Raw genomic sequence first — 14,830 nt, 5'->3', positions numbered from 1 at the left:
AAGGTAGGTTTGATAACGTCAAGTCTTTAAGAGCAGAGTTCCCACCATTCCAAGGTAATCCCAAACATCTCAGGGTTTGGCCAGATTTTTGTCTGTACATGAATTGCAGGTGAACAAAGGATTAATCATTTAAATGTCTGAGTAAACTAGACAACTGCATAAAACATAAATGATTCTTATTTAACACTGGATGAGCATCTCATGGTGCTTTCACAGATGCTGTAAGGCAGCATGTGTGATGCCACACTACTTTTCTAAGATGTTGACAGCAGACTGCTAATTACTTACTGATCTTCTGAGTCTCCAAATGTATCCATCAAACTTCTTCATCTTTTCCACCAGTTTGGCTTTTAGAAGACTCCCAATTTCATTAAGTTTGTACTGTAAAAAGATGAACAAAAATCTGGATTTTATGATTTAGAATTGCTTGTGCTAGGTCCAAAACACTGAGTCTGTACTAGCTTAAATGCCGGCAAAGATCCCTGGAGGCCTCGCATTTCTGGGGGGAAATGACCTTCGCATCATTCCTTGGTTAGAAATGGGAACAAGAGAGTCTAAGGATGAAAGACTGAAAACCCTCCTCCAGGCAGTGGGTCTGTGGAACCCTATTAGAAGTAAAAGCACATTCCAGACTTCTAATCCCAGCTTTGTAACCAACAAACTTTAGAAGAGGGTCCCATATTTTCTCACCTTTCTAGGTGTGGCTGAACTTTTTAATTCTCATCATAGTATCTTTTCATACCAAAGCAAAAGATAATCTTATTGAGAATTGCAAAATCCTCCTATTTGCTTGGTTATTCACCAAAACTCACAAATGAAATCTGTCTGGAAGGTGCTCCATGAAAAGAGTAAAAAATAATATTCTGGAAAAATCACACTGTAATTAACTGCCACTGAAGGGTCTCACCTCAGCCTTAAGAACTGGATCCCCACATCCATGAGCCAAGAAACTCAAGCTTTCATTAACAGCTGTTAGGGTCAGTTGTCCCATTTTTTCTTGCCTTTCACCATTAATGTTGAGATAGGTATTAACAGTAGCCATCTGTTGCCCATCGGTACAAGCACTGACTTCCATTCCTTTCTCCAAATCCCCTTGGGGAGTGAAAAAGAGATCTTCATTTACAGGAACACCACCAACGGACATTGCTTGAAAGCCATTTTTTTTAATTACTTAGGTGTTCAGTCAGTGTCTGTGAGAGTTATGTATTTGTAGAGAAAAACAAGAGGAGATAAATCAGAGAAAATCAGATCAGTTTTTTTATTTGATTTGCTCCGTGTGGCTTGCAAATGCTTTAGAAATACAGATTTCCTACTGCACAGAAAACAGTGAATTAATAGAAGGCAAAATAATTCTCTAAGCTGCATGATTGGCAGGCTTTTTTTCAACTTTAGTGTTCCACTGCTCTTAGTTGCTTACGTTTCAAAATTGTTTAGACCATAAATGAAAGCAAGTGTTAGTCACTCACTCACCCATCATAGTCATTCCTATTCAAGAACTGAAGACTAATGAGCATAAGCTGAAATGGCTGGAGAAGTGTCCACAGAATCTGAGTCAAATCATTCCTACAACCTTCTGACTTCAGCAGTTCACAAACTAAGTCTTAATGTCATACAGATCACAACACTTACAAGTAAGGACATGAGCCTGAGAGAAATTCCACTCCAGAAGTGGGGTTCAAAGGCAGAAATGAAATGGCAAATCCATAACTGAACCTAGTACTGAGATCACTACCAAAATGAGTTTGAGACAACTGTCATACCACCAAATCTGTATGGTTTGCACATAAATCTCATGTAGTCAACAGGTAGAAGCACTTGTAGGAGCAGGTTTCACTTCCCCAACTTTAAGATGGCTAAATCTAAGTGACATGAATCCCATCTCTGATCACCATCTATTATAATCCTTGCCTGGCCAGTAGTCATACAAAAGTCTCTACCAAAAGTCTTACCTTTGTAACAAGTTTCAAACTTCAGATTCACTGCTAGCATCATCCAAAAGTCCACAGCTTGAATTGCCATGAAATTGAGCTACCTTGGCACTACAGAGTGTCTTTTCTCACGCAGCCTCTCCTCCTGCCTCTTCATACCAATGAGAGCTCTGAAGGTACATACCTTTCAAATACCCCATGTAGTACTGAAGACATTCCTTTCCTTTAGAAGCAGCTACTTTTACTTTCTCTTTCTGATCAATAATCCCCTCCACCAGGATTTGGCTCTGAACAGCTGAGGAAGAAGTAGTTCCTGTCAGGCCTAGCCAAACATCTTCAAAGGCTTTTAACTGCAGCCATAAAGGAAAAACACATTTATTCAAAGCCACACACAGAATAAGTGAAGCCATATTCAGAGATGATGCCAGAAACATCAGTGCCTCCTACAGAAGGATAAGTGGGTGAAGGAGATGTTTTCTAGCACTTGTGCTCTGTACAGGAGTTACACTATTGAGAGAGGCATGAGCAGTAGCATGACTGGCTCAAGAGCTGAATGACTAGATAGCACAAGGGAATCTCAGAAACAGCCAGGCTTGTGAACAGTCTTTTAATAGTAGCAGTGAAAGAAACATACTCTAACAGCCAATTCCCTAGGAAGCCATTAATGTGTGCCATTCATTCCAAAAAGAGAAGAAATACAAAGAAATACAAGAATCCAAAGAAACACAGAAAGCCCAGGTAAAGCAGCTCATATTTCTTTGATCTCCCTTCCTTTTAAGGAGAGAGGGGGAAAAAATCCAGTATTTGTCTCATCCTGTAATTCTTTGGAATAACTGTTTAAATCTTCATCATCTTTTTTTTTTTTAAAGGGACAGTCTACTGTCTCACCTAATTATGACTGACTACCCACATTCCTTCTCATTGAGTTTGGACAGCACTGATCACATCACTTTTCCATCCCACTCATTGCCACCATCAGCTTCTCTACCTTATTCATTTCACAGGAAATTAAGAACAAAGGCAAAATAAAAGGACAGAAAGAAAAAGGGAGAGGTTTGCCTCAGTATGTTCATCGTAGCAGCTGTTCTGTGCCCTTCTCAGAATGGCCAGTTCTTTCTTCTGGTAAACAATACTTTCTTTGAATCTCCTATTTTATTTCCCCTTATTTTTGCTATGGTGCCTTTACATGCCTCACCAGTCATGCTGAAGAAGGTGAGCTACAATAACAGAGCCTCTGAAAAACTGCGTGTACTCCCGTTGACATACACTTACTTTATTTGTCACTGAATTCTGCAGATAAGTAGTGTTGGTGCCTTCCTTTCTATCTTGATCATACTGCATGTACAATGACTTACTGTTACTGTAAAAACGAAATCAGAAATACTTCCTTATGTAGCCTGTACTTTCCTTCTGTTTTATAAGTCACTGGCTGCACCTGATCAGTTTGAAGACTAGATGGCAGTATGCCTTTAAAAGAAAAAAAAAAGCTAGTAAAGTAAAAAAGACTCACTTCAATCTCCACATAATAGTTCTTCATATCAGCTGTGCTCTTATTTTTTAAGGATACTCCAATCAACCCATCTTCTCTTCCATGATCAGCAAGGTGGAATCTGCTCTCTGATTGCAAAATAGTATCTCCTTTGTTGAGCTGATGTTTTCCAGAGAAAGCAATTACCTAAGTATGAAAAAAGGATGCTAAAGCTTAATTCTTCCACAGAAACAAGCTCTGGACAAAACAGTAAGAGATTCTATAAGGTTGTTGGCGCTCTCTGCTGTTTAACACGGTACGTTCAGTGACTACAGCCTAAGACAAAATGAACAGCTGACCTATAACTGTATTCTATTAAGACAAGTCAATTTAATTTTTCCTTATGCTTCTCAGCTACGTTAGCTGGCATATTAATGCATGCTTTTGAACAAAAGGATTTGAGGAATGCAGAGGCGCCTGATTTTAAAGTGACATGAATATACATTTTTCCCATTAAACACAGGAACTAACATACCCTGACCTTAGAGAAAATTTTCATTAGCATCAGAACTTGGTTGCTGTTTCCCATTACTAATGGGGCCCAACCTGCTCTGACAGTAAACAAGACAGCCAACTGAGATGTGTTTTAGTCACTGGGAACTGGAATGAGACCATGTTGGTTACCGGTTCAAAGTTTTATGGTTGCTGTGAATATCTACATTAAACTTTCAGGTCAAAATGTGCACGTAAGGAAGCTCATGGAAGGGTCTTCAGTTTGTGTGTGTAATCTAAAAATAAATGACAACTATAGGGTTACACTAAGGTTCGAAAGTCCATGACTATCAGCGGAGCAGGCAAAAAAAGAATCAACTTTTACCTACAGGGGAAGGAAAGCACTTTTATTCCCCTCTAGTTTCCCTTCTGATCACCCAGGAGACTGTTTTGGTATTCTCCAGAAACATGGAATTAAAAGACCTTTGAGAGAGGAGTAAAAAAGAAAGAACATGGAGGAAGTGGGAATGTTCAGAACCCTAACAAGGCCTATAGAAAAAGATGTAACAGTACAGTGTCAAACACGACCTTTCTCCTCCAGTCCATTGAAAGACATTGTTTATTTATGGTTTGTTAAGTCAGAGAAGAATGGCAATTCTTGTGAAAAGTTGCAGCTGAGGAAAACTCAGTCTCCAAACAAATAATTAAACTAAATTTAAAGTAGATTCAGTATGTTCCTGAGAGACTTACAGTTGGGAGATCGCAGAATCCGAAGTTAATATAATAGTCCAGCCAGGATGAGTAGTTTGTTTCTATTTTACCCAGAATACTCTGTTTAGTGCACGAAGTCAGGAAAATGTTTTCCAAAGTGGCTTCTAACTGAAATTTGTCAGGATACAAGAATCTATCTCTCTGCAATATGCCAAGAAAATAAAGTTTAAATAAGACAGCAGAACCATAGACACTCCTCCCTGCCCCCTCCCCCAGTTCTCAACTTCATCTTGTCTCCTGTAGCTTCAGGGTTTAAAAATATTTCTACTTGGCAACTGTTACTTGGCCCCACTTTGCAGAATCACCTCAACAGTCTTGCAGATTTAAGGCAAAAATGAGGTCTCTACTTCATAACAACTAATTTATTCTTAATTATTCTACATTTAGCTTTCTTCCTATGCAAAGAGAAATACGTAAGAGGTGATCCTCTGCAAAATGGCATAGTGGTATTTCATAAAAGAAGGTGCTTTACAGAAGGTTTCTTAGAATCCATTCAAAATTACATTTAAAAAAACATTTCACATCAAGAAGAGCTTCTGTAAAAAAACAGGGTGATTAGCAGATACAGCAGTCTTCTCTTACCTTGTAAGTCAAATTGTGTTTGAATTTTTTGTCATCCCAGTTCAGATCTAGATATTCATTAAAAAATACTGCTGTTTGCTCTAGAGACCCACATGCATTGAAGTGTCCCATACTTAATACTCTCTGCAGCTGGAAGAGGGTGGGAAAAAAAGGACATGCATATTAATAGTTTTCTAAAAAATTTGTTCCGTATGAACAACATTTTTAGAGGAGTATGTTTCTGAGCAAAAATACATCCCTGTGAGAACCACTGAAAGTCTCTAAAAGGCTGTGTCAGTCTCTGCAGAGAAACTTAAGAGATTGATGATTCTGTCCTTGGGGAAACTGCATCCTAAATGCAAATATATCTGGCAACATGAAGCAGAATTCTTCAGAGGTTTTATTTTTCTTCCTCCAAGACAGGAAAAAACAAGTTGCCAAGTAAAAGGTTTTCCTATGGTAACAGATGGAAAACATTTCCAATCTGTGAGACTGAGGGACAGAAAGTTTGCTACACCCAACCCTTCTTAGACTCCTAGACTCATACCTGACCTGACGAGAGCGTCATACAAGCATCCCAGGCAGTGATATTCGTCTCTGATTTATCTTCTAGGGTCACTCTGACGTCAGCTGGCTGCCCGCCATTCCACATGAGCTGCACCTAAAACCAGAAGAGATGTATTTCTCCAGTGAAACAGGCCTAGAAATAGCAGAAGAGCCTGCAGAATGCACTAGCAGAATGAACTTTATACAGTGGGGAAAAAAAGAAATAGTTAGAAGTGCTCCAGAGAAGTGTTAATGCTTCATTAAACTCTGTATGGCCTGCAAGCTCAACCACCTGACACAAATCCACATAGAAACTGCACTTCTAGAACTCGGGAAGCAGCAGTCTTTCCATTACCTTCTCTGGAAGGTGCACTGGGTCTACAGTCCACAGCAATTAATGACACCAGTTGATTAGTGTTACAGTTACTGACAGAACAGGAGAATTTACCTCTCTGAATATGACGCAGGAGGCATATTTGCTTTTCAGTGAAAACGATCGGAGAACACTGTGAGGCACCACTATGAGTACCAAAGAGAGACTACAGACAAGCAAACACAACACTGCATAATTTGTGCAGCTTATTATTGGGCAGAAAGTCTTCAGCCTCAGTTGATTAACATATAATTAATAAAACATGGATTAACATGCAAGTACCTTGTCCCAGCAATGCAAATGCTGCATTACATATACAATTTTCAGACAGAAAATACTCTATATTCTTTGATTTTGAAGGCTAATTTATGTAGTTCTTTTTCCTTTTTTCCCATACATGCTTTGCAAGCACACCTGACAATTGTATTTTAAAGCCTTCCTGGTTTCACACAATATTTTCCCATTTGTGTTGCAAATTTCAATGAAGTCCTAAAATTTAGTTTTGCTTTATATGAGTATCAAAGAATTTCTGGCACTTTTTGTAGAAGAGGAGTTTGTTCATCACTTTGTGGACAGTACTGTCCTCATTTTAATTGCTGGGTAGATACCTGTGCACTTCTGGCTTCTTACCATCCAAAGTGGGTCAGTGCTAAAAGTACAAAACTGATGTCATCAGCTAACAACAGTTATGTAGAGTTATGCTTGAGAAAAGCATGTGCGTATGCTTGGAAAAGGAAAGAATGCTGGTGCTTTGGACACCAGGAAATAGCAGCACTTGGTGTTCTTTAGATTTTTCAGATGATGCCCGGTTCTGTAGTTCTTTGGGATGAAAGGTATACTAGCAGTAAATATAGTATCACAGGTTTGTATTTTGCGCCCTTTCTTATCTCACCTGCTGGTTGTACTTTCTGCCTCTTCTCTCTGACAGGGAATTGACCTCTAGTTGTCTCAGAGTGAAATTAAATGGGTGGGCAAGAGCAGCTCTGCAGCTCGTATGCGCGCTTCCAAACTTCAGCGATGATGATGCTGATACCTGATCAGTATCAATGGATGCAAGAGTAACATGAGAAACCCCTCACATACTGACATTGACACGCAGCAAGATTTTTCTGTATCTTTTCCTCAAATGAAAAATGTGCTTAATGAAGTAATTTCTTAAAGAGGCTAGACAAATTAATGTTCAACTAAGGACATTCTTGCTACCTGAATTTCCTACATGGCTACAGCTTGAAGCAAAACTATCATCTATCTTTTACTAGGATTATGAGCCATGATTCAGTTTCATGAGGCTTAACTTTGCTCCCATCTTTAGGCACTTTCAGGAGCTCTACAGCTGTGAAGTGCTTCGTCAAAGCATGTAAAGTTTAAGTACAAGAATAAACATTTGCAGAATCAGGAACTAAATTCTGTAATGTTGCTGGGAGGTATCATATGCCACTTGAAAATGACTGCATTTTAATGTAAATAGTTATGTTTACTACTTCTAAAGTCAAATTTGGAATTTTGGCACTTTGTAAACAGTGTTTAAGGAATTTGGATTCCTTTTGCAGATCAATTTATGCTTCTCTATGATAATACACTTTACGGATTACCTTTCCTTTTATTCAGAAAATGTAATTTCACCAGGGTGCTGTTTAGAGCCTTCGTACTCCTGTATTTCAGACATATATTTAAAGTAGGCACCATTTGTTGTAAGTCAGTGAGCTCCCCAGTTTGACCACATTTGTAAATCATTTAAATCAAAGTTTTCCTAAGTCTAGCTGCATTTTTATTTATATTTTAAAATAATAATGCTTGCTTACTTCTAAAAAAAGAAAAAAAGTTTCTGTTACATCAGTTTTGTGCAAAGGTGTCATTCTCACTGATAAAGAAGGAAAAAATGAAAGACGAAAGAACTTTGATTAAATCAGTAGTGCAACAATGTTGAAAATGCCAAGCATGTGTATGTGTCACTCTTGCATGTTGGTGCACACAGCATGTATCCATGCAAGAGGTAAGTTCTTCATCCTTGGCAGCTGCACAGTAGTGTCAGTGCATGTAATTCAAAATCCTGCTATGAATTCCTTAGAACTTCCTCCTTTGTCTTAGATTTTATTTCTTTTTCCCAGTCTGTTTTAAACATGACTTTATGCTGTTCTTTCCATCTACTCTCAAATGCTGTTCTAGAGCCTTTCACAGGGTTGGGAATGTCCGTAATTCAGTGCTTTGAACCATATGTATTTAATTGCCTTTGGTTATGCAGCAGCATGTGGGGTTACTGTATGCAAAATAGTATGGCATTAATAATACTTCCAACAAGGATATGTGCTGGTTATCTTTCATAGTCATCATATCCTATACATCCGAGATACAGGACAGTTTGTGTCCTACTTCAATTCCTTGACTTGCTTAATGCCTTTATAAAAAAAGAAAAAAAACAATCAACTACTTGGCAGTTCCCATAATTCTCCTGACATATATTTCCTCTGAGCTGCCATACCTACCTGGTCCTTGTCATTCCAAACAAGAGTTAGATCATCCTGGTGACTCTGTGCCGAATGCTCCACATACAGGTCAAGCCTGGCATGCCAAGGGAAAGGGATGGAGAGAGGATGGAAAAGCTCCACTAGAAGGAAAAAAAGAATGTAAGTGTGACTGTGACTCATTTTCTGATAAAGAAAAAGGCACAGGACCTGCTCTCTCACCAGGAGCAGGGCAACAGTCAGTTCCCAGAGAGCGAGAACATCTGTCTTGGCTTTCACACACATGCACAACCACACCAACACACATAGTGACTTTAGTGTGCTGATTTCTGATGAAGAAATACAGGGGGAAAAAAAGAGTTCTCTATTTACCAGTAAGTCACTATTTACATGCAATAATCAAAAGATCGATGTCTACATCTAAAGAAACCCGCGGCAAGAATAGCCAGGAGAGTCCTCTTTATGACGCTTAGATGACCTTACACTGGAAGAGGAATAGTTTACAACTCTCAAAAAGTAAGTGCACTTATTTTCTTTATTTTCAGATAACAGTCTCAGCATAAGGGTTTAGAACCTCAGGGCAGCAGCAAGCATCGCCAGTGCTCCTAGGGTAACAGAATTTATTACAGTTTCTGAAAAAAGCCTCAAGCAGCTGACACAGCAAAACAACAAAAATTAAAATTAAATTCAGGAGAAAAAAGGAAAACAGGAAAAGAAACAAAAATGAAATACTTTGACTATCCAAATTCGAAAGGGCAATATTCAGAAAAAATGGCATTATGGGTGGAATGTGCTTCTTTATACCTCCAGTGCAGTGATTAAAGCATGAACCTGAGATGTAGGTCACCTAGCTTGAAACTCTTTCCTTCTCTCAGCTGGGGGAGAGATTTTCATTTAGGTATCCGCTTCACAGCGGACTACCCTAACCACTGGATTATTGGGTATTTGAGGCTGAATATTCCTCAAACTACACGTACACTTGTGGACCTGGGAGCATTTCCAGTTAGTAAACCACCGTGCATACCTCACCCTCACAGTGTGGGGAGACTACAGAGCCTGTAAAGCTCCTCCTCAGTTCCTTGGTTTCTCCTGGAAGGAAGCAAAGATGCACGGGTGCTTGCCAGCTGGACCCTTAAATTGTAAAATTGCAGAACCAAGGCCCTGATCTGCACTGCAAAGCTGTACCGCTCATACTATGAGTCTTCCATCTCTCCCACCACGGTTTATGCTTGTGAAAATAACTAGACATTCACTGGCACAGAACTATGGAACTATTTTATTCAAAATGGGACTGGCAGGACAGAACACAGAGAGCGAGACTTGCTCATAACTTTGGGATGTCTAGTTTAAATCACTGCTCTGATTAATGTAGATGTGAACCCAAGTCAGTGATCTCCCAGCTAAGTATCCTCGTTCCTAGGCTAGAAAAAGTAGCTGCAATACTTCAATTCTCTTCTGTATTTACAAATGGTATTTATGTATTCAGAAAAAGTTCCTAAGTTTCCTTTACTCTTTATTAAAAAGTTAAAATATTCAAAAGCACATATAAAATCAAATGTTTCATTTAACACCGAGCACATATACAACTTAGTGAAAAATGGGAATAGACATTTTTATTTGTTGATGACTTTTCAATCTGGCCAAACTTTTTCCTGACATTATTAAAGCTTATTTAAGCTTTACGTTCCATATCCACAAAGCAGAAATAGCACTTCTAACAGCCAAAGTTCACACTGAATTTGAAGCAAATAAGATCTTATAAGGACTGGACTGAAACCATTTGAATATGCATTTTAAAATCAGATTTATGTGATTTCATTTATTTTACAGTCTGCTATCAACATTTGCAAGAGAGTTTAGAAACCTACCATTAACTTTATGACCTCCAGGCAACTTTGGGAAGAATCCAGTGTAAGTGCCTGTTACTTTTACCTCTTTGCCATCCCAGAGAGCAGTGTGCCTCAGCATACGTGTTCCATGACTTTTTTGGTAAACTGTCATGAACACGAGCTGCCTTGGAAGACTTTTTAACTGAAAACAAAAGAAAGGAAACACATTAAATCCTAAGCTGTCTGAAAAGTTTTAAACCTAAATGTGTAATTTTGGTACTGTGCACTCCTAAGGGTTCCATCTATAGAAATGTGTTTATAAAAGGTCTAATATAATGATACCTGATACCTAACTGAAGCATGCAATCACTCCTTTGTAGAAACAGCCATGCATTTCTCTTTGCCCTCATTTCTACAGAAAGTCATCTCCTCACATAATGGAACCCAGAAGGCAGAGTATGCTCTTTACAATATTTTGCTTCACTTATTATGTATTTTGCTTCTGTAGCTCACTGAATAATATTATAATATTCTCCTTACTACATCAACAGCAGCAGCATTAAAGAATAAATCCAGTAGATAATGCAAACAATAATAGATATTGCTACCTCTTTTCTTCCTTATTTATAAAGAGAAATGTGGCAACTGCATAATACAATTTGGCAGTAGCTCAGTTTTTAATACACTATTTTCCTCTATTTCCTACATATTTATGTATACAATGCTCTGTCTACAGGAGCACACAAATATCAATCAAGCAACAGTTAATGTTGTTGGACACCCAATTAATCAACATTCAAAAAGTTTGCTCCTGCTACTAGAGAAATCAAGGGCAAAATACCTAACAGGCAGCTGGAGCTGGAGCTGGATTTGACCTTCATGGTTTGGCAGCCAGCATCCTGAATACCACCCTCTAGAACCAGGACAATCACAGCTTGACTTCTGCCATTTGAGCTGATTTTACCAACCTGAGGTATTGTGTGCATCATTTCAATGATGTTAGTATAGCTAGTCCCAGTGAAACTCAGCTTAGCTGTAAAATTGAAATCTTTTTTTTCCATCTTGAGGAATAGTTTGCCTTCTGCTTCACTCGCATCATAATTTACCTTTTGAAGTTCCCATTTAATTAAAAATGAGAGAAAGAGAGAGAGAGAGAAAAGGGAGAAAAAGAAAAAAACATAATTATTGTTATAGTATTTTTGGCACAGTTTATCATATTATGGTTCTCAGGACCTAAGAGAGATCTGATTTATCATTTTCCTTTATGTTCACATTGTAGTAGGCACAGCCACAACACAGCTTATACTGAATAATAAGCATAAGAAATGCATTTGTAATGTGAGCACTTATTGCAGGACTAACAGTGTGCTGCATTTGATTGACAAATGACCCCATTCATCTTCCTTGCCCAACCTTGCTTTTGTGTACTGTTCTACCGCACAAAGCCAATATCCAGGACTGTCTTCCACCCAATTTCTCTTCTCTTAGTAGCTAGAATAACTAAACGCATCCCTGGAATGAGTCTAATACATCTCATTATTAAAGTAGATGCACAGAAGCAGAGTCAAATAGAACAAATCCCCTGCAGTAGCTTCTGAATGCTAGCGACTTTGGAAAGCATCAACATCCTCAACAGCAACACCAAGGTCAGAAATGCTAGTACCAGAAATAATGCGGCTCAACTCCTACAGCATTAGGTGAGGCTAATGTGTAGCGATGTACGCAATGAATAACTTGCGCATAGTTACCTTGGAAGAAAGTCCTGCTGCACTGGGGAAGTACTGTAGAAAGGAGGGAAGATTCTGGAAGGCTTTTATAGTCAGCTCCTCACTAAAGGGAAGAAACATATTGTTTGTGCAACAATATTTCAGAAACTCCTCTCTCACCGACAGCTCAAGTTCAGCTGAGTAGTCTCCAAGCCTACCACAGGTTTTGGAGTTACAGACGGCAGTTCCTTCCACTTAACCAGCCCAGGTTTTGTGATGCCCATAGGCAAAGGCCAAGGAGACTGAACAGCACCGCCACCTCTGACCCCAGTGGAAAGCCTGTCTATGCATTCCCGGGATAGCATGTGGCCCACTAGGTCAGAAATTACTTTGACTATCATAGTAAACACCTCAGGTTTTTAAAAGTAAGATTTGTATTTTGGAACCTATGACTTTGCAAGCATTGTAATGGTTTCCACATTTAGAATTTACAATAATTAAACACTTTATCAAAAATTGACTTTTCAGTGCAATGATCTTTTGCTGTAGCTTATTTATGAAATATCCCCAAAATACCCTTTCAAGGCTCTAAGTCTGAAAACACTACACCTCTTAAACACCTTCAAAAGCCTACAATTTTGTGTATACTCCATACAGAATCCTTCTGTTTAGACATTCATTATTGAACACTTCTGAAGTAAAGAGTTATTGAAAAGTATTCATCTTTCTTTAAACAATCTCGAAAATTTCAGAAGACAGAAAGAATCAGGAAAATTAGTACAGTGGATACAGCCATACTGATAGCAATTTGGAATCTGAGTACGCCTCCATTATTTTCACAACGGTCAACTGTGCTAAAAGTACTTAATAGGATTTAAACAGCTGTATGGAGTTAAGGCACTTTTTAAAGCACTTGGCTGGCTCAGATCTTGAGTTTTCCAGATCCTTTCACTGTCCCATGGCTCAGTCCTGTGGAGGAGGCAGGCAAAAAGACAAGCACGCCCAAAACTGCTGGATGCAGGAGGGGAAGCTTTTGCAGCTCTTGACAAATTTCCTGAAGTACACAGACTGTGTGATGTGACTGTGCACTTAATCAAGGATTTATTATCCGATTCACCAGTGCTTTGGCAAAGAAAACATTAACTTCCTCCACTGAATCCCAGCAGCCTAATGACATTTTTACAATGTCCAAAATGACCCTCTTACCCTTGCTGGTCATTTTTCCTATTGATGGTTAAGGAAAAGCTTGTGTTTTGTTCACTTGTCAGCCCCAGAGCTCCTGTAATTTCATTTTCAGTCAGGACTTCATGAATTGCCATCTGTGGGGAGGAAAAAAATCACAGGCCATAGCTTCTACCCAGCATCTCACCTAACTTGAGCCTAATCACTTGACTGACTGAAAAATACCATCTTGATGAAGTTTATCTTCCAGACAGACATGCTTTCTACATGCCTTCTAGACTTAATCCAAAGGTATCAATGGATGTCCTCTTTTTTTCTGTGTGTTTCCATAGCTACTCATTTACGCTGTTGTCAAACATTAGCCATACTTTCAATGTGCCCTTGTCTGGTTTAAGTCTAGAGCCCCTAGTGTCTCCTCCACTAAATTAAGGATCCATTTAACACCCTCTCTTCTCTTTCATATGCTGTATTGAAATCACCTTTCCTCTGCTTTTTGATAAAGCAGATTGAGCTCCACAAATCTTCTAGTCTAAGGTATTTTCTCGTTCCCACAGCTGCTGGCTCACCAGATTTTACCCTGAAACTGCTAAACAAGCCCTCTAGGAGGGTGAGCATCCTCTCCCACTCTGGTAAACACAACATGTGTTGATGTCTAAGTCAGTGGGAGCAGTGGTCTTAGCCCCATGATTACATTCATACCTTGCACATGAGTAAGGCACTAACAGAATTAACATCTCTAGTCTCCTTTTCTCACTGGAACGTTTAGAGGATAAAAAGGCATTCACCAAAGGTTAACGTAGGAGAAGCAGGGCTTATATGCAATTTTTTTCTAATAAAATGCTGACATTAAATATTCATTTCAAACACTGACACATAATTTGCAGGTTTAATAGTGATCTAATATTTATTTTCAGAAGAGTCTACCTTTATGCTTGTATCCTAGCTACAAATCCCCTTATTTCAAGAAAAGATAATAAATGACTTGGATGTGCTGTTCTGCGTACTACCCACCAAGAAGGAACGAGACATTTCAACTAATACTTCTCCCAAGGGATGAACAGGCATAGCCTTTGTTGACCCCACTGGATAGTTTGGGAATACAAATTATTTCTGTTTATTAAACTGTATGCATTGAGAGACAATGAAGCAAAAGTTTAGGCATCTATTTTACAAATGGTTTAACCAAGTCATGAAGGAAAGCTGTTTTATACCAAAAGTCCTTTCTACTTTACTAGCAACCTGTACCAGCCAGGAAATGACCATCAGAACTCACAGTAAATGAGCTCCTTCCTGAAATGATTAACCATAAGAAAACAGGGATTTCAGGTACCTCCTGAGTTTGCTTGGAAACAGACCATTAGCTGTATACTTAAGTTAAAGATTCAGATACACTAAGCCAATTCCCCTCTCATCTACACTTGTATAAATCTGGTGTAATTTCACTGGAGATCCTAACAGAATTATCGTGTATTGTAATTCGGCTGACATCTATAACCAAAGCACAACAAAACA

General features: G+C 38.8%; 2 protein-coding genes across 5 annotated transcripts in view; one reads left to right on the top strand and one right to left on the bottom strand.

Moving 5' to 3' along the window:
- RMI2 (RecQ mediated genome instability 2) overlaps positions 1–12,128 on the top strand; it is a 31,877-nt gene extending 19,749 nt beyond the window's left edge. Inside the window, exon 3 of the mRNA XM_064520393.1 lies at positions 5,834–12,128. The gene's annotated coding sequence lies outside the window, so the exon portion shown is untranslated. The remainder of the gene's footprint in view (positions 1–5,833) is intronic.
- Positions 1–14,830, bottom strand: part of LOC112981027 (uncharacterized) — a 110,899-nt gene that overhangs the window by 12,922 nt on the left and 83,147 nt on the right. For 3 of the 4 annotated variants that reach the window (XM_026096317.2, XM_064520388.1, XM_064520390.1), the window contains 13 exons: positions 13,343–13,455; positions 12,179–12,260; positions 11,399–11,536; positions 10,470–10,632; positions 8,623–8,744; positions 7,032–7,172; positions 5,768–5,881; positions 5,242–5,370; positions 4,639–4,800; positions 3,439–3,603; positions 2,113–2,278; positions 908–1,092; positions 289–381 (listed from right to left, as the gene is read on the bottom strand). In XM_026096317.2, coding sequence (XP_025952102.2) covers positions 289–381; positions 908–1,092; positions 2,113–2,278; positions 3,439–3,603; positions 4,639–4,800; positions 5,242–5,370; positions 5,768–5,881; positions 7,032–7,172; positions 8,623–8,744; positions 10,470–10,632; positions 11,399–11,536; positions 12,179–12,260; positions 13,343–13,455 — 1,773 coding nt within the window. Of the gene's footprint in view, positions 1–288; positions 382–907; positions 1,093–2,112; positions 2,279–3,438; positions 3,604–4,638; positions 4,801–5,241; positions 5,371–5,767; positions 5,882–7,031; positions 7,173–8,622; positions 8,745–10,469; positions 10,633–11,398; positions 11,537–12,178; positions 12,261–13,342; positions 13,456–14,830 lie in introns of those variants that run through there. The other variant, XR_010391629.1, reaches the window with a different exon arrangement.

The sequence above is a fragment of the Dromaius novaehollandiae genome, chromosome 14 (assembly GCF_036370855.1).
Source record: "Dromaius novaehollandiae isolate bDroNov1 chromosome 14, bDroNov1.hap1, whole genome shotgun sequence".
Classification (NCBI taxonomy): Eukaryota; Metazoa; Chordata; class Aves; order Casuariiformes; family Dromaiidae; genus Dromaius; species Dromaius novaehollandiae.
This window is presented reverse-complemented; position numbering and strand designations above follow the sequence as displayed.